The sequence below is a fragment of the Vitis riparia genome, chromosome 8, assembly GCF_004353265.1.
Source record: "Vitis riparia cultivar Riparia Gloire de Montpellier isolate 1030 chromosome 8, EGFV_Vit.rip_1.0, whole genome shotgun sequence".
Lineage (NCBI taxonomy): Eukaryota > Viridiplantae > Streptophyta > Magnoliopsida > Vitales > Vitaceae > Vitis > Vitis riparia.
Window position 1 is genome coordinate 21911598 of NC_048438.1, and position 26062 is coordinate 21937659.

General features: G+C 36.9%; 3 protein-coding genes across 3 annotated transcripts; 1 reads left to right on the forward strand and 2 right to left on the reverse strand.

The window, feature by feature from the left end:
* Nucleotides 1-824: 824 nt before the first annotated feature.
* On the reverse strand, nt 825-3389 carry LOC117920470 (40S ribosomal protein S2-3-like). The gene is made up of 2 exons (XM_034838023.1): nt 2645-3389; nt 825-1223 (listed from the first exon to the last, which is right to left on the reverse strand). Exons 1-2 carry the CDS (start codon nt 3305-3307, stop codon nt 1065-1067), a joined length of 822 nt encoding a protein of 273 aa, XP_034693914.1. The 5' UTR covers nt 3308-3389; the 3' UTR covers nt 825-1064.
* Nucleotides 3390-6238: 2849 nt separating this feature from the next.
* Nucleotides 6239-7621, forward strand: LOC117920325. The gene has a single exon (XM_034837777.1). The coding sequence runs from the start codon at nt 6735-6737 to the stop codon at nt 7077-7079; it is 345 nt and encodes a 114-aa protein (XP_034693668.1). The 5' UTR covers nt 6239-6734; the 3' UTR covers nt 7080-7621.
* A 2385-nt stretch (nt 7622-10006) lies between these two features.
* On the reverse strand, nt 10007-18510 carry LOC117920324 (cellulose synthase A catalytic subunit 3 [UDP-forming]-like). Its single transcript, XM_034837776.1, has 14 exons — nt 17917-18510; nt 16689-16884; nt 16376-16596; nt 16172-16274; nt 15812-16040; nt 15072-15338; nt 14630-14975; nt 14407-14544; nt 13923-14048; nt 13629-13841; nt 13160-13424; nt 12347-12549; nt 11272-11622; nt 10007-10825 (listed from the first exon to the last, which is right to left on the reverse strand). The coding sequence occupies exons 1-14, from the start codon at nt 17935-17937 to the stop codon at nt 10241-10243; spliced, it is 3264 nt and encodes a 1087-aa protein (XP_034693667.1). The 5' UTR covers nt 17938-18510; the 3' UTR covers nt 10007-10240.
* Between the last annotated feature and the right edge of the window lie 7552 nt (nt 18511-26062).

Here is a 26062-nt window from a genome sequence, read left to right on the forward strand (position 1 = left end):
GTTTTTCACGTAAAAAGGATTTCACAATTTTTATTTTTCAATATTTTGAGGATTCAAATATAAAAAATGTTTCTATAAATAGAATTAAAAAATTTTCAAAATATTATTTAAATTTTCAATTTTTTATCATAATACTTAATAAATAAAAATGCATAAAAACACTTCAAATTTGAAATTTCTTCATAAACATATTTTTTGAATTATTCATAATTATAGATATAAAAACTTGTTTCTAAATTTAGAAAATAATTCTTAAATAAACGCAACTTCAAAACATTAGTTTTTAGTAAACATAAAAATGCAGACGCTTACAGAGGTGATTAAAGAAACAATGTCCCTTCATAATACTTGTAGAATAAGAGGCACAATATTAACAGCATTCCTTTTCTTTTTATTTCTAAACAAAAATTGCTAACATGGCTGGGTTACATTGAAAATCGCCTCTAACCTTCACTCCAAGCCATTTATTAAAACGGATGATGCTAATTAACAAACATGGCTCCTACAAGTTAACCAGTATCAACATGTCTACATTCAACAAGGCCATACCTCCAGGAACCCCTTATTTAGAGATGCTTTAAATCCATTCCCATTTAAAGGATTCAAGAATAAGTCCAAAACACAAAGGGCCTTCACCATTGATTTACATAGACAATGGTCTATGAATAAGCCCAACAGGATCTAACCTTCTTTATTTCTTTTTTACCTAGATTAATTCTCACACCAGCACGATATTGTGGTAAAACCAAGAAACTCAGGTAAGGCTTGCCAAGTAAATAACATCATATGGCAGCTGCATGAGAAATACATGCCTGCAATTTGGATTTCCGTGGTACCTAGGAACACAATGACCCAACATCCTCCCATATATTCATATAGGAAAGGCTTTTATAAAACAAATAACATCATAAAACTGGTTCAGCTTTAAAACTTAAAAAATGCAGTCTAAACATATCCAGAAACAAGCAACGCAGTACGGAAAACAAAAATGGATGACATTCAAGACCAATTACCCCTATATCATAAGGTCCTACCAAAACATTTTAAATCCTCTTAACAGATCCTCAAGCCTCAACCCTTTCAACATCATCCTGATAAATCGCCTTGGTGGGCTTTGCCAAAAGATCTGTGTGCTCTTGGAATGGAGATTTTGTGTACCGAGTCTCCCTCCAGAAGTCAGGTGTGAGGTACGCATAAGTCTTCTGCAGACAATCGAAGGTAGCCTGCAGAGAAACATATGAATCATAATGTAGATACACCCAGCTGAATCTCTCTCGCATAAAACTTACAGAAGTATAGTAAAGTAATATCCGCAAGTTTTTTTTAAAAAGTTCAGCAATGCAACATGGATAGTAAATCTGAAATCCAAAAGTAAAGTAGCTCAAACCAACTAGATCAAACTAATTGATGGACAATAACAATGACAATGCCAATACAAAATGAAATGATACAAAATTCGTTTTGGCAGGTTAACAATCAAACTGTTTTTCCACAAAATCAACTCCAATTAGCCAAGCAAACAATAGCTCAGACAAGCTAAGCATACATCAACTTTAGTAGTATGGCTTCATGGACCACCTTCACTTCAAAATCAAAAAGTTCAATACAAGCCAGAACTTGTATAAAATCATTTATAATTACATTTGCAGCATGAACTTAGATATACATGGACCTTTTGAACAACATTCTGCATGAGCATATATATGTAAGAATTTCTCACCATAGTGTCCAACAGCTATAATCCACCAATGAAACAACAAACTTCGAAGAACATATATAATGTTTTTGGAAAAACATACAAATTGAAAATACAAAAATTTTTATGCATAATCCACATAATCACAAACTTTGAAGAACACAGCAAAATTACAAGGAATTTTATGCATTGTCCACATAATCACACAAGTACAAATATTCTGAAGTTTCATGCTAACCAAAAACAATTGCCAAAAGACCATGATGACACACACCTCATTTCCAAACAAGTAACAAAGACTAAAGAACACAGATAACTTGTCCAGGACCCTGAAGCTGACTATAAAGGGGGAGGAGGAGTGGAGTTGAGAAAGGTTGCATGCTATTATTACTGTATAGTGTAAATCTGGATCAAAAAGGCATTGATATCCAGATCAATGAAATTAATTTAAAAAAACAACTCAAAAACTTTCTAAATCAAATTTAAATAAAAAAAATTGCATGAATTAATTAACCTTAGATTCTTATTACAATCATTTTTGCAAAACCAAAAAACAAACAGAAAGTATAGACACCAAGTTATCCAAATTTCAAAACCATTGACAGGAATGATACCCACAAATACTAAACACATTGACTTAATTTGCATGCACATACATTAAGACACTAAACAATAACAATCGAGACCCTTTTGAAATTAATACCTGACAATCTACAAGATCTTACATCTATACTTAAAACAGATATTAAACATATAAATCCATTCAGAACCACAAAAACCTCTTTCAGAGTGAATTTAAATATAGAACCCATAGAGAGAAATAAATCTAATATTGACAAAATTTCCATGAGATTAATTCACTCAAAAAAACTTAAATCTGAAGATAAACGTAGAAACATTTTCGAATCAAATCCAAAGCAACAAGGCAGACAAAGAAATAGATCAAACCTTGACGAAATTTCCGAGGGTTTTGGTTGAACCCCTGGAAGAAGTGAACACGTCCTCGATTCCAGCAAACTGCAAAACCTTTTTTGGAACCCTAGCGGCCACAATACCAGCACCACGAGGAGCCGGCACCATCCGCACCGTAACCGAACCACACTTCCCGGTAACCTTGCACGGCACAGTATGAGGCTTTCCAATCTTGTTCCCCCAGTACCCTCTCCTTACAGGGATCACCGACAGCTTGGCCAAAATGATCGCACCACGAATCGCAGTGGCCACCTCTTTGCTGCACTTGACTCCGAGACCCACGTGGCCGTTTCCATCGCCGACGACAACAAATGCCTTGAACCGGGTCCTCTGACCAGCCCGGGTCTGCTTCTGAACCGGCATGATCTTCATGACCTCGTCCTTGAGGCTTGGGCCGACAAGAGTGTCGATGATTTGGTGCTCTTTGATTGGAAGAGAATGGAGGTAGATCTCCTCAACAGTTCGGATCTTACCGTCCTTCACCAGGCGACCGAGTTTGGTAACGGGAACCCACTTCTCCTCCTCCTCTCGGCGTCCGGCAGAGCGGCGCCTTCCACCTCTCCCACGATCTCCGCGGCCACCACGGCCGAAACCACGTCCAAAACCACCACGTTCACCACCACCACCTCTCTCGGCCATGATTGCAGGAATCGAGAGATATGAGTTGAGAAAGAGAGGAGTGTGAAGCCGAAGAGAGATAGAAACCCTAGGTCTTTGATGGTTGTGGATGATGTACAATATATATATAGGTGGATGGGAGAGGGCTAGGGTTTGTGAGAGGTTTTGAGGAGTGTTTGGTTGCGGGGTGATTATAGTTACGAGCTAGAATGGGATGAAATGGTTCGTGCCGGGAATATAAGTAGCCTTGGATGAAGTACTGGCCCAGAATGCCCAGGTCCAATGTAATGCGCCGTATTTATTTTTAATATCTCACTATATATAATTTCAATTGTTATCTTATAATAAAATAATTTTAATTGTTATCTTAGAATGAATGTTCAAGGAAGGATTATACATTTGAGATGAGAAGATAGGCCTTGTTTAGAAAAAAAAACAATTTTCCATAAATAATTTTTTACAATTGTTGTTAAAAATGATCTTAAATATAAAAAAATTAACTGATTTTCTTCCATTTATATTAAAAATACCTTTTATATTTTCAATTAATTTTATCAACAACATTCTAAAACATCACATATTAATTTTAAAATTAAAAAATGGGTTTTCTGTTGTTTAATTGTTGAGTTCCCAAACAGGGCGCCCGCAATTCTCGATTCGCGATAGGGCTTAGGTGGGCGTTTGGTTCCGGGGAGAAACTATCATTGAACCCAATTGATACAGTCTGGGTTGGGGATAGGAGTGAGTCGAATGACTTTTTCATATGGACACGGTTAGAGCACATTACTCGGTCCCAATAAGCCCAAGTGAAGATAGCTGGCCCGTCCAATAATTGGGCCGGGCCCCTTGTTATAATCCCTGAGAAGCCTTTCAAATTGAACTTGGGATCTTAGTTGCAGTTCATGAAATTGATTCTTGCAAGTAAAAGCCCAAAATGGATACAGCCGGTCCGGAGTGTATAAGAGTGGGCTGTTCATGAAATGGTCAGTGGCCCCAAAGGAAAGCACAGTAGAAATTGGGCTTGGATGTATTGAATTTGAGGTCGAGTCATTGAGCCCAGTACCAGCGCAATTAGAAAGCAATAAGGCATCTCAGAGACTTGGCTGGAACAAAACTTGAACAAATTTGAGAAGCATTGAACTATATTTTGTGCAGTATTCTAAGAAGTAATTAAAAATATATTAACTTTTTTTTATTATACATGAGTATATAATATATTTATAAAGAATAATTTGACAAAAAAAACTATTTTTATATTTAAATTTTAAAAAGTTTAGATGGTATTAAGACTATGTTTACTTTCTAGAAAATATTAAAATAAGGAAAAAAAAATGGTTTTCTTATATTTGGTTTTATTGTGAAAAATACGAAATAAAATAAAATATAATTAAAATTAGTTAAAAATTAATATATTTTAATATCATTTAATTTTTATATAATTGAGGAAAGTAAATGTTAAAATTAGTTAAAAATGTTATAAAATATGAGAATTTATTGAATCGTGGAAACTTGTAGATGATCATCTGTAATCCATAATGATATATATTTCTTTATAACTCTCTATAAAAAAAAGATAACTCTAATAAAAATTGATTCAATTTTTTAGATATACTAAACATGTATTATCTCCAAGTATTCTATATGAATATATTAAGCATGTAAATCTCTTTGTGATCATACTAATATGAATATACTGCATTCTTTTTTTCTTCAACGTTTGTCAATTTGATTTCACTAACAAGGTTTTTAATGAGACTCCTTTTTTTTTCCTTCATTTGGGTTTTGTTAATTGGATTTTACGACATAAAATTATTTTTTATTTTCCTGAACTTCTTATTTTCTTACATTTTTTCTTTCTACTTTTCCCCCTTTTCTCTCCAATTTTTTGAGAAGCAAACATAACTTAAATGTTTTAATAAGGGAATGAGAATAGATTTCTACAAATGGGTTGGGGTAAGGATGGGGTGACCCGTTCAAAAGCATTTCAGGGAAAACAATCCAGCGGCTTTGATTCGGTTTGGGTTTGGATAAAAGCCCAGGCTTTGGCTGCAGTAGAAGCCCGCCACGCAATGGTCACAAACCCAAATTTGAGTCCAGAACTTGAGCCCAAGAACAGCGAACTTTAACAAAACAGCTAATATCCCGTTGATTCTGAAGCCGAAGACTGATGAAAAATGATGCACCTGAACTTGACTTGTTATATGTGAGCCATGATATTATACACCCCGTGTAATTGCATGATATTTTTTCATATTTTTATCCTATCCATAATTTAAGGATGAGGTATCAATCATCTGCCTCACTACCTGTATTGCACACATGGCGTGGAGGCAGACTGGTCAGAATTTGCTCTTTGGAGGGTCACCATAGAGGATCCTTTCAGTCAGTTTACCCTCATTCAGGTGATTCACACCCATTAAAATTTCTCACTAGCTGCCAAAGTGGCCAACTGGTTACAGAGACAGAGAGAGCTCCCATATATCAAAGAGAGGTCAGAGGACACGATAATGGCAATTCACACGGGACAAACTGGGAAAGTTTCAAAAAGAAAAGGGAAAAAAAAAAATCACTTGGTTTTTGGGATGAGGGTCCCATATTGAACATAAACATGTGATATCAGTAAGGACAAATTGGGAAGAGAAATCAAGAGCCTTTCGCTTGGGTAACAGAGAAATTTAATGCACTCCACTGACTGTTAGCAGAAATTTTTTTAACTTTTCTCCAAAAACATATATAGAGAAATACGGTGGTTTCTTTGGGGTGCTAAGCCATGTTTTTGCATCTCATCAAAAGAAAACATCTGAGCTTAAACAGAAAATTGAAAGCAGATAAAGTAAAGAAAAGATGGAAGAGAAATAATCACAGAGAGAAGATCCAAAGTACCAAAAGCAATAGTGGCAATGTTTTCAAATTTGGAATCCTATTCCACTATTCTTCACCTTTACAACAATGCTACTACTCTCTCCCTCTCTCTCTCTCTCTCTCCCCCAACATTTTCTTTTTAACTCCAAACATCATTGTTACTGCTTTTCCGGTACCAAACTTACTCTTTAGTCTAAAATCTTCTCATTGTTTAACATTATAACATCAGGACTTTTGTTCAAAGCTAATCCACTCACTCTAAAGACCCACTCCTTTCTTCCCATTGTCTGCATTCCATACCTCTGTACTCTTTGTTCAGCTCATTTCTTTCCATCCACCCTCAATCTTCTCCACACCAATCTCATCTTCTCAGCCTCTATAGTCTATATATTCCATTTTTTTTCCACATTTCTTGATTTTCTCAGTCAATAGTCTCATTAGCTTTGCTTCAGCATAGGCTGCACATTTTTTTCCCCTATCTAGTCCTTGTGTTTTGCTCAGATCAGCTCTCTGGTTTTTGTTTCAGCAGTACACTAGTTTTAAAACAGAGACAACACCAGGCAAACATTAGTTTATATTCATAATCATGGTTGTGTTTAAGAGGAATGTGGCAGTAAGGATGGATGAACAGCTTCCACCACTAGTACAGGCGCCGCCTGCAGTGGGGGAGCCTAGTCACTCTACACACAGATCACTTGAGACGCTGGTGGTGGTGTTAGCAGTGATCACGATTGTTGGGGTTATTGCAGGGATCATAGCTAGGCTGTGCGGAGGACGGCATTTTGGTGGCAATGGGGAGAATGACATAGAAGGATGGGTAGAAAGGAAATGTAGGAGCTGCATTGATGGTGGTATTCCAGCACCACCACCACCACCACCACCACCACCAGCAGAAGAATCAAAGCCAGCAGCAGAAGAAGCAAAGAAGTGACAATGGATTGTAAAATGAGCATACAAGCCAGTTCGGTCAGTTTAGGATGTCTAATATGATGCTGCAAAGCAGAACAGTAGCGGAGGTTCATTCAAAGCATCTACTGTTTGATCATGAGCAAAAGGGGAAACTACGATCAGAGTGCTTCTACTGTATTTTTCACCCTCATTTGTCATCTAATAGTAAGTGGGGAAGGAGTATAACTATTGGTGCAGCACTTGATCAGCAAAGAGTAGTGTACTATCTTGTCTGTCAACTTACATGTCTTTCCTTCAAATTTCAAATGAACCGATTTTCTGCTATAGCCCTTTAAATGTTTAGTTTCATGGATGAGGTAAAAGTATAATCTCTTCATAAAAACAAAACATGAAATCCCTAGCAACCTCCACTTCCAGCATGTATACATGTCCAAACCATCCACTTCTTTCAAATCATGAGACCTATCTTATCACATGGCCACAACATCTATTTTACGGATACTTCAACTTTCTAGACCAAGTCTTCAAATTTTATTTATGTATACTATTGTACTATTAAAATGTATGTTGCTAAATGGAAGCTACCCAACTCCTATCAAACTTTTTCACTAAAGTTGCATTGATGAATCACCTCAATTTAGAACATGTCTCCTGGGCATCCTAAGTGATAACTTCAGTTTTTGTGGCGTCCAAAGCAGGACAGCACAGCTACAAGAAATATTATAACCATTTCACTGGAAAAGCAAGTTCTTTTTCTGTCATTGTATGTTTTTCTTTCCTTCACTGCCACTCCACTCCCACCCATATGAAGAGCATAACGGGCTTGTGACCGTTACTACAACTTTTTCCCCCTTTTTTCTGCTATAGTTGCAATAAAGGTTGGTCCTCTATAGAAAGCTAAGTCTTACGACAAGAGGTTTATAAACATTATGAACATCTATACACAGGCTGGCTACTGAAATAAAAAGCGATAAGACAAATGTTATAAAAGGTTTGGCTACAGGCAAGACAGGATTGTGTCACTGTGTATTCTAGTTTTTCACTTCTAATTCCCCAATCTTAATTGTGGATATTGCTTCAAGCCATATTTGACAGTATATATTTAATTTTTTTCTTCAGATTTGACAGCTACTTTCTCATATTGGAATGGTGAAAAAGGATTTGTCTAGCCGACCCTGTAGTACACAGTTAGGATGAGGATTCTTTTGTAGAGCATAATCAGACTTTCTTCCATCATAAACTAAGTTCTAAGTGTCCAACTTTATGGTGACTCAATTAATTTTTTATCAGGATTTATTTGATACTAGAACCAAACAAATTAAGATCAAGGATTAAAAGTGGCTGATCAAAGCCTTAAAAAGTTCCCTGATTTCTGAGACTCTAAAGCAACTCTCTAGTGTCAAATCAGCCTAAACAATTAACAGGATGCCTCTAAGATAATGACCTTTAATTTTAGATCTGAACTAAAAAAAAAGAAAAGAAACTAAACTACAAAATAAACCCTTGTATCCAAACTGCTTAGATTGGCTCCATAGTGACTTCTCCACCTCTGAGATGTGTCTAGGATCAGCCCTTTGAGATTATGGCATTGCCTAAAGCAACAACCCAGGCTACAAGATATGCTTCAAAAAACCACCACACCCAATGTATCTCCTTGATTTAGCTTTTGAAAGTTGATGCCTGAACAAGTGAATTCAAGTTCCCCTCTTTGAATCTCTATTTAAAGAACTTGAGATCACTTCTTTTGGCATCCTTACCTTCATTTTCCTCCATTACATTGAGCAGTGGTGCCTGCAAGACAACTAATTCAAGCTCAAAACTGAGAAGAACTCACAAAATAAACCATCCCAAAAGTAAAATTGAACCTGTTTGAGATTTGATGATGACAATATTATCCAAAGGTTGGCTCTCCAAAGAACATAGACCATGCAGGCACAAAGGACCTTGTCAGGAACTCTACTGGTGATAGGATATCGACTACTCCTGTAATTTAGGCAACTGCATCGTTTGTCAGCCAAAGATCCCCAATTCATCATCAAATAAGACGCACTACCTCTGGATCATTTACCACAATACACACAGTTAGTAACCCACAGTGACCAAACGTTTCCCTAAGAATAAACACGAGCATCTTATAAAAGAGAATCAATGCCCAACCATTTTGGTGCTACCAGTGTATCACGCTATGGGTTTAAAAGCACATCCAAACATATGCAAACAAAAAGAGGAGTGTCCACCCAACTGCATGTGGCAAAAGAAAACTCTTTTCAGAAGTAATTAAATAGCACATTACCTTTGTCCTCCACAGATTTGCCCCTGAACTTAACCACAATTGGTATCGACGGCCTCGTTAAATCTGATTCAAGACCTTGCAGCTGTGCTGGTCCCTTTGGTGTCCCAAACCTCATTAAAATAAAATTGGAAGCTCAGATTATTTTTACCACTCTGCAAATTTAACTTCCATTTCTTTCATGCGCTCCATCAGATTCAGTTTAATGAACATTGCAGTAGATGTGTTATAGATTTTCCATACATACATGTATATATGTTAAAATATATGTACTTAAGGCACATGGCACCAGACTGGAATTTTTGAATTTGGCAGAAGATTCTGCTCAAAATTCTAACAATTTTTTTTCTCCTTTCTCCATTTTTTTGTGTTTTTCAGAAATTTTGTATGGCAATATGAAAATAATCTTAAAACAATCCTTCCCCTTAGGTACCCAACATTGTCCAAGTATCAATATGGAAAAGGATTTCCTTTTTAAGATGGTTAGCAAGCACTCATCAAACAACTTTAAAATCCCAATACATTACTCTAAACTGGGTGGCTAATGAAAAAACCATGAAACCACTACCCATTTGAAAAGGGGCAAAAAGTAGTTTTTGATTAAGTCCAATAATCACTTTCTTATTAGTACAACCCCAAAAAGAAAAAGAAAACAGATCTCCTCCAGCCAATCCCTTTTTATTAAATACTTGAACAAATTAAACAATTTAAAAACTTCACGGAAATTGCATTGCATATTATAATTCACAAAACAATTAAGTCACCAACTTCTTGTGTGACCAAACTAAACGCAGGTACCTTCTAGATTTTGCAAATAAGAGACAACAAAATGAAAATTTCCCATGTTTTCCGGCCATGCAGATTCTTGTACTTAATCCCGAAGTTAGATTCCTCTAGCAGTTGATTCCACACTGTTCAACATCTGGGCCAGTCACACGGGTTGTAAAAGGATCAATCCTGACCCATAACAAGGAAAAGATAGAAGCAAGGAGAATTGACCACACAACAACGATTGTAGGAGTCCGGTTCTGGCGTCCCATTAGACCTTTAAGGAAGGGATAGAGATGAATAATCACCCAGAAAGCAAAAAATAGCTTGCCAAAGAGAGGACCCCAAGACTGGTAGCCACTGTTAATGGCATAGGAGATTCCAGCAACCACTCCAACCAAATTGATTATGAGAAGAGTGGTTGGTGGGATGAGGAGAGTTGTCCATTTGAACATATACAGCTCAGCAAAGTCCCCCTCTTCGTCAGATGCCTTGGAAGTGACAGTGAAATTGGTATCAATGCCAGCAAGGACTTTGAGCAGGCCTTGGCAAACAGCAAAAAGGTGAGCAGAAACACCTCCAATGACCCAAAACTGTTCATTTCTCCACCATTCATCAATCCCCACGCCACTCCATCTCATTTCCAATATACCCGTGGCAAAGATGGAAAGAAAGAGGGATATAAACCAGATGCTGGCGAAGTTACTAATCTGTAATCAGAAGAAAAATCCCAGAGAACACAAATCAGTGGCACTTTTCAACTCATCACATAGACAACAATAAGCAAGGCTGACATGCTATCATGAGCACCATATTTGTCTCCCTTATTTTTATGATTACTAATGAATATCTTAAAAAGGAAAAAGACAACCCATGGAATAAATACACTTGAAATAAATTTGTATTCATTTCAAATGTTAACACTTTGGTAGAAGACGACAATACTCATTGCCCACCACAAAACTTTGATGACAAGCAAAGATTTCTGAGAAATAAATTTTTGATAAATAACTTGTTCCAGAAAAATTGTAAAGTATGGGTTGAGGCCTCCTTATGCCCATTTTGAGTTCTCAACATGCTTTAAAGCATTATTCAAAAACCATCTTAAATGGTAGAAATTGAAGGTTCTGTAAGCAGCAGATGTAAATCTAGTTACCTGTGGAATAATGAACTTTCCGGTGAGTAGACAGACAGCTGGCAACGTGCAATATGCAAGAAGTGGAATGGCTGTGACAGGGTAGATGGTGGTGTTAACATAAGCAAATCTCTCAAGCCATTTCAGCCTTCCACCATAACCATACCATATGGGGCAATGCCGACTGAGAAGAATTTCAACTGAGCCCAAAGCCCATCGAAGCACTTGATTCAGACGATCAGAAAGGTTAATGGGGGCAGAACCTTTGAAGGCTGGACGCTGTGGCATGCAATAAATTGACCGCCATCCTCGGGCATGCATCTTGAATCCAGTAAGAATATCCTCTGTAACAGAACCATAGATCCACCCTATCTGCATGAATACAAAACGCTGCCTTGTTAGGAACTAAAAGTCCCGTAATTGAGAGAACGAGTGTAACGACCTGCTTCCAACTATGTAAATATTGTCCGCTTTGGACCTTAGGAGGCCCTTTAAAATGCGTTTTAAAGCCGTGAAGGCCCCTTTGGACCAAGAGCGAACAATATCTACACGGTTGGATACGGGTCATTATAAATGGTATCAAAGCCGATCCCCAACCCCGATGTGAGGATTTGTTTGGTCCTGTAAGGGGTGCTTGTCTGTTTGACCCCGCAATCCCATAGGACACAACGAGGATATTGTGTTTGCATGGGGGGGTTTGTAACATCCTACATCAGATAGGGGAGAAAGTTTATGACGCTATCTAAGTATGAACTCTTCTTAATCCTGTAGACACGTTTTAAAGCCGTGAGGGCTCCTTTGAGCCCAGAGTGGACAATATCTACACGGTTAGGTGTGGGTCATTACAACCAAATGAAGGCAAGAAAGTGAAAATAACAAGAATAGGAAAGGAAATAAAACATTTCATCCTCATGTAAAGCACTTTAAATAATTTAGGAAAGTACACAAATGCTAGCTTGTTTCTACTAGTCACATGCTAATAGCCCGGTTCATAGATCCAGAAACTTCAGAAATGTCAAAAGCATAATGAAGGAAGAGGGGAAAAAAAGAGAAGAAACTAAGAAAGTGAAAATGGAAAAGGAAAAAAGAAACATACTTCATTTCCCCAGTCTGTTTTGTCCTCATATCCACAGCTAATAACATGAATAGCTTCTTTGAGGAGGATTTCAGGAGCAGCAGACTGTGGAACACCACCATTTTCCATTAGTGTTGAAGCAACAAATACAGCAGATTGACCAAACCTTTTCTCTAGGCTCATTTGTGACATGAGCAGTGATTTCTCATCATCAAATCCAGCACCTGATTGTCAAAAATGCACAAGCAAATTAGTTTCAGATCTAATAAGGAAAAACAGGACCAAATATCAATATAACTCCAAGACTGACTTCCCTTGAAAAGTCACAAGTGTTCTAAATATTGGTGACTGGCAGAGAAACAGCAGCCTAAAAAAGTAGGATGCGCATATTTTGTGATACAGACAGGACATTAGCTAAGGCAGCTATAATATATTTTTAGCAAACTAATACACACACACACACACACACTCATAATTCCGTAAATATTTAAGATTCATGGAACGTAATGCAACATTAAATGCACATATGGAGATTGGAAGACCCAACCAAGGTAGTTTCATATGCAATTTTAATTGTTCATAGAATTGTCTGGACTCTGATCACAAAACTGTTGCAACTTCCATGGGTGGAATAGAGGTTAGAACCATTCTAGGGAAACCCTCTAAGGACAAAAGTGTCTAATGATTTAAAAAACAACTGGAATAATTTCTTCTTTCCAATTTATTGGTCGTTAACATCATCAACAGGAAATTTCAACTTGCATTAAAAATAGCAAGTTATGATCAAGTACTAGATTAGGTGAAACAAAGAAAAATAAGAATGAAAAGCCATACCCTCCAGCCCTTCTTCTATATCTTCTAGATTGAATATTGGCACTGTGGGATCCAACTGCTTGCCTGATTTCTTCTTACTGGAATCCTTCTTACTTGATCCGGAACTCTTCTTTTGTGATCCACCAAAGCATGAAGAGAACAGACCTGGTTTCTTATGCTTAGGCTTGACAGGAGGCTCATAACCATACAAGGCTGTTCTGTTGAAAACACATCCTGTACCCACATATACAGGGCCTTGGATGCCATCCAAGCCTCTCAGATTTATCTACAGCCCACATGAAGTTTAAAAGAAAATGATAAATTGAAGAGTATTGAGGAGTAAAGCAATAACTCTGAGGATCTAGGACATTTAGATATCTAGCAAAACTACTCGGCACACATAAATAAACAGATAAAGAGTAAAATCACTATTATGATGAAATGCAAAACTGAAATAACTAGTTTGACGATAATAGAAAACCAAGCTTACGTCAAAGAAAACAGTGTTACGGTTGGCATATCGATCACTTTTATCAATCCCATCAAATCTCTGTGGAAATTGAACATAACAGACTGATTTTCCTAGGTTTGGATCCATTAGAAAACACATAGCCTCCCGCAAAGCCTTGCTGTTGTTTATATAATGGTCACAGTCAAGATTCAGCAAATAGGGCCCATTGGTGAGGACTGCTGATACACGAACCTGTAGAAGAAAACACTGACCATTAGAACTGATATAGATTTAAACACAGACAGCTCCAAGGCTTTACAATCAAACACTTACAAGTGCATTCATGGCACCAGCCTTCTTGTGATGCTGAAATCCAGGCCGCTTCTCACGAGAGACGTAGACTAACCGTGGAAGCTCATTACCTTCAGTGTCAAGTCCTCCACTATGGCCCAAGAAAACCTGCAAATTATAAAGAAACAACCAAAGATGAACACAGAATAGCAGTTATTGGATGCTGCATAGAGTTTATGCCACACTTATATCACAATAAGCATGTCAATAAGCTCATGACTGAATAAAAGCTAGAGATAAACTCTGCATGAACCAGAAGAGCACTACAAATAAGGTATTAAATAGGACCCATTAAAAAGATATTATTTGACAAACGTACAAAATATTCTGACACTGACATTACACAGCTTGTAACAAGGAACTGGACATAGGGATATTTGTCAAGCAAGGTAAGATTGCTTCAAATAATTGTTGAAAAGGTATTTTCACAGACAAACATACTGAGCCAGGTGAAAATGAAACAAACCTGGATCATTCCTGGATGATCTCTGGTGTTATTTCCAGGCCAAGGTGTACCATCTTGCATTATCCATCCTTCATCGGGAACCTTCTGTGCCTTTGCAACAAGTGCATTGACACGAATTTTGAACTCCTCATATTCTCTCTGCATTGGAGGTAGCAACAGTACAACACAATGCATAAATCAAACTTTGAAGAGAAAATGCTTCAATGAAACCAATATCCCATACCTTCATAGCTCTGCGGTCTTTCACAAACGATGGTTGTACTTTATCCTTTAAATAGTCAATCTTCTGTGCAAAGTACCATTCCGGAGCTCGTGGCTCGATGTTATATTTCTTGCTGAAAGGAACCCATTTCCTTGCAAACTCTGAAGTTTCAGACAGAGCTTCAAATGTCAGCATAGCAGATCCATCATCTGAGACATAGCAAGAAACTTTGTCGACTGGGTAGTCAACTGCAAGAATAGAAAGGACAGTATTGGCTGTAACAAGTGGGGGTTCCTTCAGAGGATCAACAGTACTGACAAAAATGTCAACAGCAGCCAACTGAGATGGCTCTCCTTCTCGGTCATACCTGCAAACCATTGAAGTTCAAATTTTTTGGAAAAAAAAATAATAATTATGCAGGTATCTTAATAAAAATAACAATGAAAGAAGTTAACTAATTTACCTCAGAGCCAGCCTGTCAAGATATGTCTCACGGTTCACAGGAAGCCATTTTGGGAACTGATCCAATATCCATGATATTGCAAACCATATCTCACAAATCACAGATATTAACCACAAAGCGAAAGCATTGGGAACTGGATTTGTTATACGGTAATGTAAAAAAATGCAAAGAATAATAAGTCGCAGAACTATGACCATCCTATAAGGATTGATCCTGGAGGAGGGAATAGAAACCTTCCTTGATAGAGGCTGGCGGGCTTCATCATTTCTGCATTTATAAAAAATAATGACAATAGCATTAGCCGAAATAAATTAAGGATGACCTTCACATGCAGATGGAACCATTTATACATAAAAACTCATTCATGCATTCGTACCCAAGTAGCTAAGCAAATTGGACACTGTCTCATTCACTATTTCTATCTACCAAAAAAATCACCGAATCCTTCCAGTGGAAGTTTTGTGATCAGAAATTAAGGAATTTAGGGATGAATTATTTTCTCAATACTGCATTTGGTATCCTATAGACTTCATGCTTCCTAATTAGGTATTGTCATCTGGATTCGTGTTTCCATTTTATTCAGTTTATTCCTACCTCCCAGTCTAAGATCATCTTACACTATCCAAGTAGATAAATTCAGATATAACTTTGACATCACACCACTGTTAGTGGTTTTGGAAAGTCATAATATACATAAAAGGAGCAGAAAGCAATTGTATTTTGTCAAGTTACAAACTTACAATAAAGTGTCATCCATAACCACATCAGTGCTGGCATCAATATCCACACCACCCCTGCCTTCTGAAGGTGCAAGACCACCCCTGCCTTCAGAAGGTGCATGACTAACACTCATTGGAGCTCCATTCTTTTCCTGCTTCATCTTCCAACCATCAACTCGCTCTTTCCAAGCTACTTTTCCAAACCCTGCTGATCCAAACTCTCTCCCTGGATCTCCCACTCTAATATTAGCTGAAAAAAACAGAAAATAAAAATATTTCCTCAATAGTTAAATCAAATTTGAATCAGAATTCACAAATAGAAAATAGAGCACATTTTTAATAAGAGAATGAAAGATCGAGAGAGGCTTGATGGTTTGACACCTGCTGCATAAGGTAGAGGACATACACGCTTTACCCCAAGCCCAGCTTCAGGAGACGTCATTGATAGACGCTCAGGAGATGCAGCTGACAACTCCCCTGAAACCTGAAAAAAAAAAAGCAATAACGTGTTAATTTCTCATCGAAGATTACATCATTACATGAATAATGAAAGGGAGGAAATAGACAAAGAATGCATCAAAGTACCGAGGGTCCGTTGGTGAGCAAAGGAATATGGTTAAGAGAAACCTCTTTATCATAGTTTGGAGGCACAACATCCTCTCCTTGTCCATGGCTCATATGCCAACTCAGCGAGCGCTCTGCTATCTTTTGCTTCTCATCTTGATCCCGTGAAGAATACTTAAAATCTTTAGCTACATCATCCATATCACCATCTTCCACATCCTCCCCATGAATCGGAGGACTCCCTAAAAGTAAACAAGAACAAATTGTATCATTTCCTTTATGCCCATTTGTGTCTACATGGCTGCAGGATACAATAAAGTTACAATGAACAAACCTTTATGCCTCTTGTATTTAGTCTTGCACTGAGGACAAGACTGATTGCCATCTTTTCTCTCATACTCGTAACAGGGCCGGCAAACAGGAAATGCACAAACGCTGCAAGCAATGAAGGGTTCACCGTCTACAGTTGTGCCAACATTGTCATTACAGATTTGACAAACCTGATCTCCCGTGTGTTTTGAAGGCTTTGGCTGAATAATGCACAACACAACTTTCATTTTTTTATTAAAATACTCAAGGGAAGAGAATGAATTGGTGCAGTTAAAATGTAATCTGGGACACGGAAATATCAATCTAACAAAAGATTGAACTAAAATAAAATAAAATGAAAAATATGTTCTGAAAAGCAAATAACCAAAGAAGCAAAATAGAAATATCAATTTAACAAAAGATTGAACTAAAATAAAATAAAATGAAAAATATGTTCTGAAAAGCAAATAACCAAAGAAGCAAAATATGCACTAAAAGTAGAATAGGAACAATTGCGCTGGGATATGTATGGATAAGGGATTTGTAATCATATAGTTATCCCAAAAATCAGAAGGCATGTTATTTGAAATCAACAGAATTTTAAAGTTTGAATTTTGAGAATATTAGAGTTTCATTGAATTCATAGAGGTGCAGATGTTGATAATGATGGTAGGAGGTGGAGAATGAATATAGCAGTTTCTGCAGTGTAACTATCATGGCGGCTGGTGCAATGAGAACTTAAGAAAAGCATACCCCATAGGGAATTAAAGTTAGGATCTGAAATACAAAAATCCTTCCCTCGAATTCCCTTATGAGGAGATTGGAATGAAACACCTATCTAAAGAGCTATTCTAAATTCAGATCCACATTGTACATATCATACAAAGATGTTGAATTCTGGCAAATCCAGAGAACAAAGTGCTTTTTCCCATGATTTCTCAAAACCATTTCCACCATCAGTATTTTTCATCCAAACAAAGAAATCGGATCTGATAAGCTCCCAATCCCCCTCCATGCACTTTATCACCAAAAATACACCCTAAGCTACAAGGAACAGATTTTCTGTGCGATTCATATGACAGAGACGGGCTCACAGATAAATATAAATTAATAAGTGCTAAACCAGTATGCCATTCTAATAATAATTTTTTTTAAAGACTACTAATGCAAATATAAAATTTAAACGAGAACGGAAAATCAGAACCAAATGCGGCAATGAATTAGAATAGAAAAGAAGCAACTGAAATACTAACCCCTACTCCTCCGATCTCCATCTCTCACTACCGAAATCAGGTATGCGACTCTGAACACGCGATTTCGTGATCTCAGTGAGATCTATACCAAATTCACATTCCAAAAGCTTCTAAATTATCCCAACTCTCTCTCTCAGATACAGAAATCTGACACTGACTCCAATAATCAATCAAAATGTTTTTCATAAAATCAAAAGCAAATTGAAGCAAAACAAACCAAATTAAACCGAAATGCACACAAATTTGAATCTGACTCTTCCAAGAAAGAATCAAAATTCAACCAAATCCACTCAAATTCCGCAAGAAATCAAACTCAATCAAATTCACTCAACGTCAATAACCAATAAATGAAAAAAAAAATCCTTCAGAAATAACAAAAAAGAATCAAAGAATAATGTATCGATAAACAACAACAAAAAAAAAACAATGAGACAATGGAGTGCGATTGACAGAGATCAATGGATCTGTCGATCTCAAGACGCGACAGTTGGGAGCTGTGACGGCTTAAATATCTACGACAGCGACACAGCGAAGCCACGGATCCACTCCAATCATTTTATTACTATAGTAGGGTTACTTCCACACATATGGCGAGTGTGATGGCTCTACTCAAGAGATGCGTACTTGTGGGGTGGAGGAAAAGTGCGTACTCGCGGTTTTACCGGTTCTAAGTTTCGCTTTGACTGCTAAACCCTTAAACGGTGTCGTATTTAAAATGTTAGAACTTAGCTAGACGGTTACTGGTGTTTTGTGTACGCTTGGAGTGTGTGAGATTTGTTTTAATGGGTTTCTCGGTGGCCTGATTGCTGAGCTGGCACTAACCGTTTTTCAGCTGTGTTATCAGTCACCGCGAGCGGTTATGGTACCGTTTACGGCGAGAAGGTTTCTTAAAGGGAAATCTTTTATTAAGGGTAGTGTTAACAAATATTATTATTTAAGAAATGGACTTAAATAATATTTATTTTTAATAATATTTTCTGAAAAATAATATTCTTTGAATTAGGAGTATTGAATAACTTTTCAAACTTGCCACAAATTAATTTAATAAATTTACTTAAATAATATTTATTTTTCACAAAAATATTCATTAAGAGCATTTCATGAATTTTCAAAACTTACAGGCTATGTTTGGTTCTTGAAAAATATGAGAGAAAGAAAATGAGGAAGAAAAATGGAAGGAAAGAAAAAATTGAGGTAAAGAATATAAATTTTTTTCTCTTGGTTATCCAAAATTCAAGGGAAAAAAATGAATTTTTTCATTGAAACTATCGTCGGAGCTAGGAAAGGGCAAGCGCTTGGCAACGGTGTCGATGGCAACGATGACAGCATCAACCAAGACGGTCTTGGAATCGGTGAAGACTTTAAAAGGAGTGGAGGAAAAATCGACTCTGGTGACAGTTTTAGTGAAGATCTCGATGCCGAAGCGGAGAGACTGGGCGCAACAATGATCCATGATTTCATTACCGTTATTACCATCAAGGAAACCGGGGAAGTTCTCAACATCAGATGTGGTGGTGAGCTGGCCGCCTAGAGCAATGTCGTTGGCCATCCAACCTTCGAGGAGGATGGGACGAAGCTGGGCTTGGGAGGCGTAGATGGAAGCGCTGTGGGCTGTAGAACTACTGCCAATGATGCAAAGACGGGGTGTTGAGGGTTTTAAGATCGAGCCCTCGATAAAATTTCCTTATTTTCTTCTCTTATTTTCCTCATTATTTTTTAAGGAAAATAGGATGAAAAATATTATGATATTTTCTTTAATATTTTCCCTTATAATTTTTTTCCATCATATTTTCCATATCACCCAAATTAAAGAAAATAATTTTCCACATGATTTTTTTTTCATTTTCTTAGCATTTTCTGGGAACCAAACATAGCCATACACAATTTTTAAATATTATTGAATTTTAAAATCTATTAGCATGATGAGGATTTACTATTGAATATCCATTAAATAATTTCTTTTAAAAGTTATAATGAATATTTTAATTAAAGAAATATTAATTTATATTTCTTCTTCAAGATAATTGAAGAAATATTAATACAAATCCTCGTAAAAAAGTGCTTCTACCACTAGTGTATTTTTCATTAAAGGAACCTTTTTCATGCATTGAAATTCCCTCTATGTTTGGCTTCCAAAATGTTTCCAAAATGTTTATGGGGAAATGTTTGGAGTAGAAAAAAAAAAGTAAAATAAAAATAAATTTAAAATTAATAAATTATTTTTATTTTCTCCTTTTATTTATTTAATTCTTTTATATAAGAATTAAGTAATTTATATATATATATATATATATTATTAATTTTAATTCTTTTATTTTTTTATAAAACCAAATATGAAAAAAAAAATTCTTTTAATATTCGTTTTCCTTGATACTTTATGTGAACCAAACTAGTGTTTATCTCCAACACACACATGACCTACAAAAACCAAAGCTAGGCCATGCTTGGTTTCCAAAACGTACTATTGAAAAGAAAAAAAATATATTTTTCTTGTATTTGTTTTTATTGTAAAAAATATATAAAAAAAGTTAAATATAATTAAAAGTATTAATAAATTGATATATTTTTAAATTATTTAATCTTTATATATAATAATTAAATAAATGAAAAAAATTTAAAGTGGTATATAAAATTAATTTATTGACATTAACCTATTTTTTATTTTATTCTTCATATTTTTAAAAAACCAAGTCTTAACCAACAATTCTTATGATGGTAGTGGATTGACACACAAAAATAAATTAATAATTGCTAAATCAATATACAATTTTAATAATAATAAATGCACATTTAATTTTTAAAAAAATATTTTTTTTTTGAAAAAAAAAAGAGAGAGAGAGAGAATGGAAAACCTTTTTTCATGAAATTAAACCAAAATGGAGCCAAAGAAAACAAAGTAAACCAGAATGCACAAAAATTTGAAACTTAAAACTTATTCCAAGAAACAATCAGAATCCACTGTGGAAAATAGATTAGATTATGTTACTTTCAATGATATAATCACAGTTATTTAATAATCAACTAAAAGGAAAAAAATTAATTAATAATCAAAACTATACAAGAATTCAAAACATGGGTTTAATCCATGTGGAATACACTGATTCTGATAAATTATATTCATTCTTGCTCCAAAACTCATCTCCATGGGAATGGTAATTTTTGATATCAAGAGAGTAGAACACCACGCGGTTGCCTTGAAACTTTGGAAAATAGATCTTGTTGTTATCCATCCCTTTAAGATAGAAAAGTTGAAGCTGAAGACTCTGCTCTCTTTGTTAAAGAGACAAGAGAGAGAGATTTAATATATATATAGTGTTCAAAGTACATGGAGACAGGCTGTAAATAACAGCTGGTAAAAATAACAACTTAATAATAATAAAGCTAACAACAAGTGGGCTTCATCTCGTGACATCAGTAACCAACTAGTAACCAACTCCTCTGTTCTCCTCTGTTCTTGGCTTATCATCCCCCCTCAAGTGAAAGGGTCTTGGAGCTATACAAAGCTGAGATTTGAGGGACAAGAACCTTGAACTTGTGAGATGCTTTGTCAATAAATCTGTTGGCTGCTCTTCAGTGGGAACAAAGTGCAGCTGTATCTTTCCTCTCATGACTTGATCTCGTATAAAATGAAGGTCTATTTCTATGTGTTTAGTTCTAGCATGAAACACAGGGTTCTTTGCCATATGGTAAGCACTGATTTATCATACCAAAGGAGAGGTATGGCAGGGGTGGGCACACATAGCTCTTGCAGTAAGGCTTGCATCCAAACAATCTCAGCAGTAGCGAAAACAAGACCACGATACTCAGACTCTGCACTACTACGAGACACTACTTTTTGTTTGGTAGAGGACCAAGAGACTAAGTTACCTCCTAGATAAACTAGATATCCACTTGAGCTGCGCCTATCATCAAGGTGAGCACCCCAATCTGCATCTGTGAATCCCTCTATTGTCAAGTTACTTGAAGGACTTAACAGGAGCCCATCTTGCATTGTTCCTCACAGATACCGAAGTATTCGTTTGACTGAGAGCCAGTGAGCTGTGGTTGGTTGTTGCATAAATTGGCATGCCTTATTGACAACAAAGGCTATATCAGGTCTTGTCAAGGTAACATACTGAAGTGCCCCTACTACACTTCAATAATGAGTAACATCTGCTAAAGGATTTCCATCAAATTTAGACAAGTTCTTCCCAACAGCACCAGGTGTATTTGCCGGTTTGGTATCAAACATTTCAGTTCTATGAAGCAGATTTGAAATGTATTTGGTTAGGCTCAAAGTCATAGAGCCTTCATTGTAAGAAACCTCTATACCGAGAAAGAATGAGAGTGGACCCAAATCTCGTAAGGCAAAAACTGAATCAAGTTTAGCTATGAGAGACGAAATCTGTGTAGAGGAGCTGCCCGTTACGAGTATATCATCAACATAGACAAGAACTATCAAGGTAGTGGCCTTTCCAAAGTGCAAAAACATAGAACTATCAGTCCGAGACATGCTGAATCCCCACTGAAGAAGAGCAGAGCTGAGTCTTTGAAACCAAGCTCGTGGGGCTTGTTTTAAGCCATATAAAGCCTTCTTCAATCTACACACTCTATTCGGGAATTGAGTGTCAAAGTATCCAGGAGGTTGAGACATATAGACTTGTTCTTCTAGCTCACCATTTAGGAAGGCATTGTGAACATCAAGCTGTTGAATTTCCCACTTAAAACTGAGAGCAACAGTAAGTATGATGCGAATAGTGGCAGCCTTAACTACTGGACTAAAAGTCTCAAAATAGTCCAGACCATGAGTCTGATTATATCCTTTTGCCACAAGCCTAGCTTTATACCTCTCTATACTCCCATCTGGCTTATGTTTCAGTTTATACACCCACTTACAGCCAATCACATTGACATTGGGTGGTTGTTCAACAAGATCCCAAGTATGGTTTCTATGAAGAGCGGCAATCTCCATTTCCATAGCTTTAGTCCAATTTGGATCTTTGAAGGCTTGTTTGAGAGTAGCTGGTTCTGAAACCTTTATGGCAGAGAGATCAAGAATGGTCTTTTTCTTGGTTATACCACGCATGGACCTTGTTGTCATGCGTGGAGCAAGAGCAGTGACTCGAGGTTCTGGAACAGATTTCGGTGACAAATCTATAGCAGGAGAAGAACTAGATGTGTCCAGAGGTGAAGAAGAGGTTGTAGGAATAGGACTTTCACTTGTGGATAGAGAATGAGAATCTATGGAAGCATGACTGATATTTGAATCTGGGAGAAGACATGGAAAAGAATGAGGAGTTATAAGGGCAGGGGTAGAGCCTTCTGCTGAAGTGTCATTAGATGAGCTGGAAGACTTGGACTGAGCAAGTGGGAAAGTTGATTCATCAAAGACCACGTGGGGAGTAATATAGACTCTTCCAGTTGCATGATCAAGGCATAAAAACCCCTTGTGATTCAAACTATAGCCAAGAAAAAGACATTGGACAGATCTGTACTGCAATTTATGAGTGTTGTATGGCCGAATGAAAGGATAACAAAGACAGCCAAATACACGAAGAGATTTATAATCAGGATGCCTTCTAAAAAGAGTGAAGTAAGGAGAGTCATACTCGAGAACTTTGCTTGGCATTCGATTGATAAGAAAAGTTGCTGTCTAAAAAGCGTAGTGCCAGTATTTCATTGGTAAGGAAGCATGAGATAACAAAGCCAACCCAGTTTCAACTACGTGTCTGTGCTTCCGCTCAACTCTACCATTTTGAGCTGAGTTGTATGGACAGGAAAATCGATGGGCAATACCAACTGCTTGAAGAAAAGACATAAAAGATCGAAATTCTCCACCATTATCAGACTGTAAGCACTTAATTTTGGTGTCAAACTGATTCTCCATTTGAAGCTTGAATTGCTTAAAGATGGGAAGGGCCTGATCCTTTGTTTGTAATGAATAAAACCAAGTATACCTGGAATAATCATCTACAAAAAGAATGAAATATTTCGCTCCAGATGTAGATTTAATTGATGCAGGTCCCCAAATATCAGTATAAACAAGTTCTAAAGGTTTAGATGCACGAGAATTTGAGAGCTGAGTGGGTAGTCTATGACTTTTAGCTAACTGACAATCAGAACAAACAGTGGATTTGTATTTCCCAGAAGCAACATTACAAGTTTTCATGACTTTTGAAACAATGTCAAAACCAGCATGGCCTAACCTATTGTGCCATAATTCTGCTTTATTTTCAACAGTACTAGAAAATTGGGAATGAAAAGCAGAAGCATTATTAATACTACTATAAGGTTTCAGACTACTGAACACAGGAAACTTGTAAAGCCCATTTTCAAGCTTGCCTTGAGCAAGAACCATCTTCGTGTGTAGATCCTTCACAAAGAAAGCATTAGAATGAAACTCAATCAAGGCATTATTATCTGAGCAGAACTTAGCCACACTAATCAAATTAGCTGAGATAAAGGGAACATGAAACACCTTCTTGAGTTGAAAAGAATGTGTATGAGAATGAAGTTGTTTAGAGCCAATATTGGAGATGGAAAGATGCTTACCATTACCAATAGTGACTCTATCTGTTCCCGTGTATGGTGAAGTATTGGTGAGATTCCCCAAATTTTGAGTCAGATGGTGACTTGCTCCAGAATCCAAATACCAACTCTCATCTGCAGGATTATTAGAAGCAGAAGCAACCATAGCAGGTATATTGTTTTGATTCCCATTATTCAGAGAATGAGAAATAGTAGTCTGACCACCTTGAAAAGAGATATCAAACTTGTGATAATAGATCTGAGCAGTGTGGCCAAACTTACCACATAATTGACACTGAGGTTTCTCACTTGGACTGGAATTTTGCCTTCCACCTTGTCCATTTCTACCTCCACGTCCACGACCTCTATAGGTGTAATTATTGTTATTTGGAGAGTAGCCTTGTCCACGACCTCCATTAAACTTCCTTCCACCACCTCTGTTATTAGAGGAAGAGGCATAATTGGCAGACATTTGTTCAATCGAGCTTTGTTGCTCAAGACGATGCTCAAAGGCTAATAGCATGCTATGTATAGCTTCAAGAGAGATCTTATCATCTCTAATGTTGATAGCAGTAACAACAGCATTATAATCGGATCCAAGACCTCCAAGAAGATTCATAACCTGATCTTGTTCTGAGACAGGTTCTCCAATAGCAGCTAGATTATCAGCAGCTCCTTTGATCTTCATTATGTAGTCTATCATCGACATTGATCCTTTCTTTGTGGATTGTAATTCGAGTCTGAGTTGCATTATCCTAGCTCTTGAAAAAGATGAAAAAATACTTTCCAAGGCATTCCAAGCAGAGTGAGAAGTATTATGGCTTATGATCTGTGCCATGATGCCTGGTGTGAGCGACGAGTAGATCCAACTGAGGATTGTTCGATCTTGTCTCCTCCAAGCAACAAAAGCTGGATTGATCACTCCTGGACTCAGATCTTTCTCCGGACAGATAGAGGTTCCATCAATAAAATCCTCAAAGCCATTAGCAAAAACGACATTATCAATCTGAGATCTCCATAGGATGTAATTCGTCCGATCAAGTTTCACAGGCAGAGTGTGATTAAGCATTTGATAGGAAAGAATGGACGCCATTGTTGAGCTTTGTCCAGATCCAGTCGAACCAGAGGAAGAAGAAGACTGTGTCGGAGTAGAGGCCATGTTTGGATCGAGAGAAACAGAAAGAAAGTGAGAAAGCGAAGAAAAATTCAAACCTTGACTGAAGGCTCTGATACCAAGATAGAAAAGCTGAAGCTGAAGACTCTGTTCTCTTTGTTAAAGAGACAAGAGAGAGAGATTTAATATATATATAGTGTTCAAAGTACATGGAGACAGGCTGTAAATAACAGCTGGTAAAAATAACAACTTAATAACAATAAAGCTAACAACAAGTGGGCTTCATCTCGTGACATCAGTAACCAACTAGTAACCAACTCCTCTGTTCTCCTCTGTTCTTGGCTTATCACTTTATAACTAAGATACAATATCTTATTACCCAAATTTGACACATTTATCCATTCCATTTTAGAGGAATGAAGTTTGTAAACGCAAGTCCGTCCTTCTTTACCATTGACTGCAACCGCTAACAACTCTCCATCACTTTCAACTATGAAAGCTCGGCGAGTTCTTGACTTACGCGAA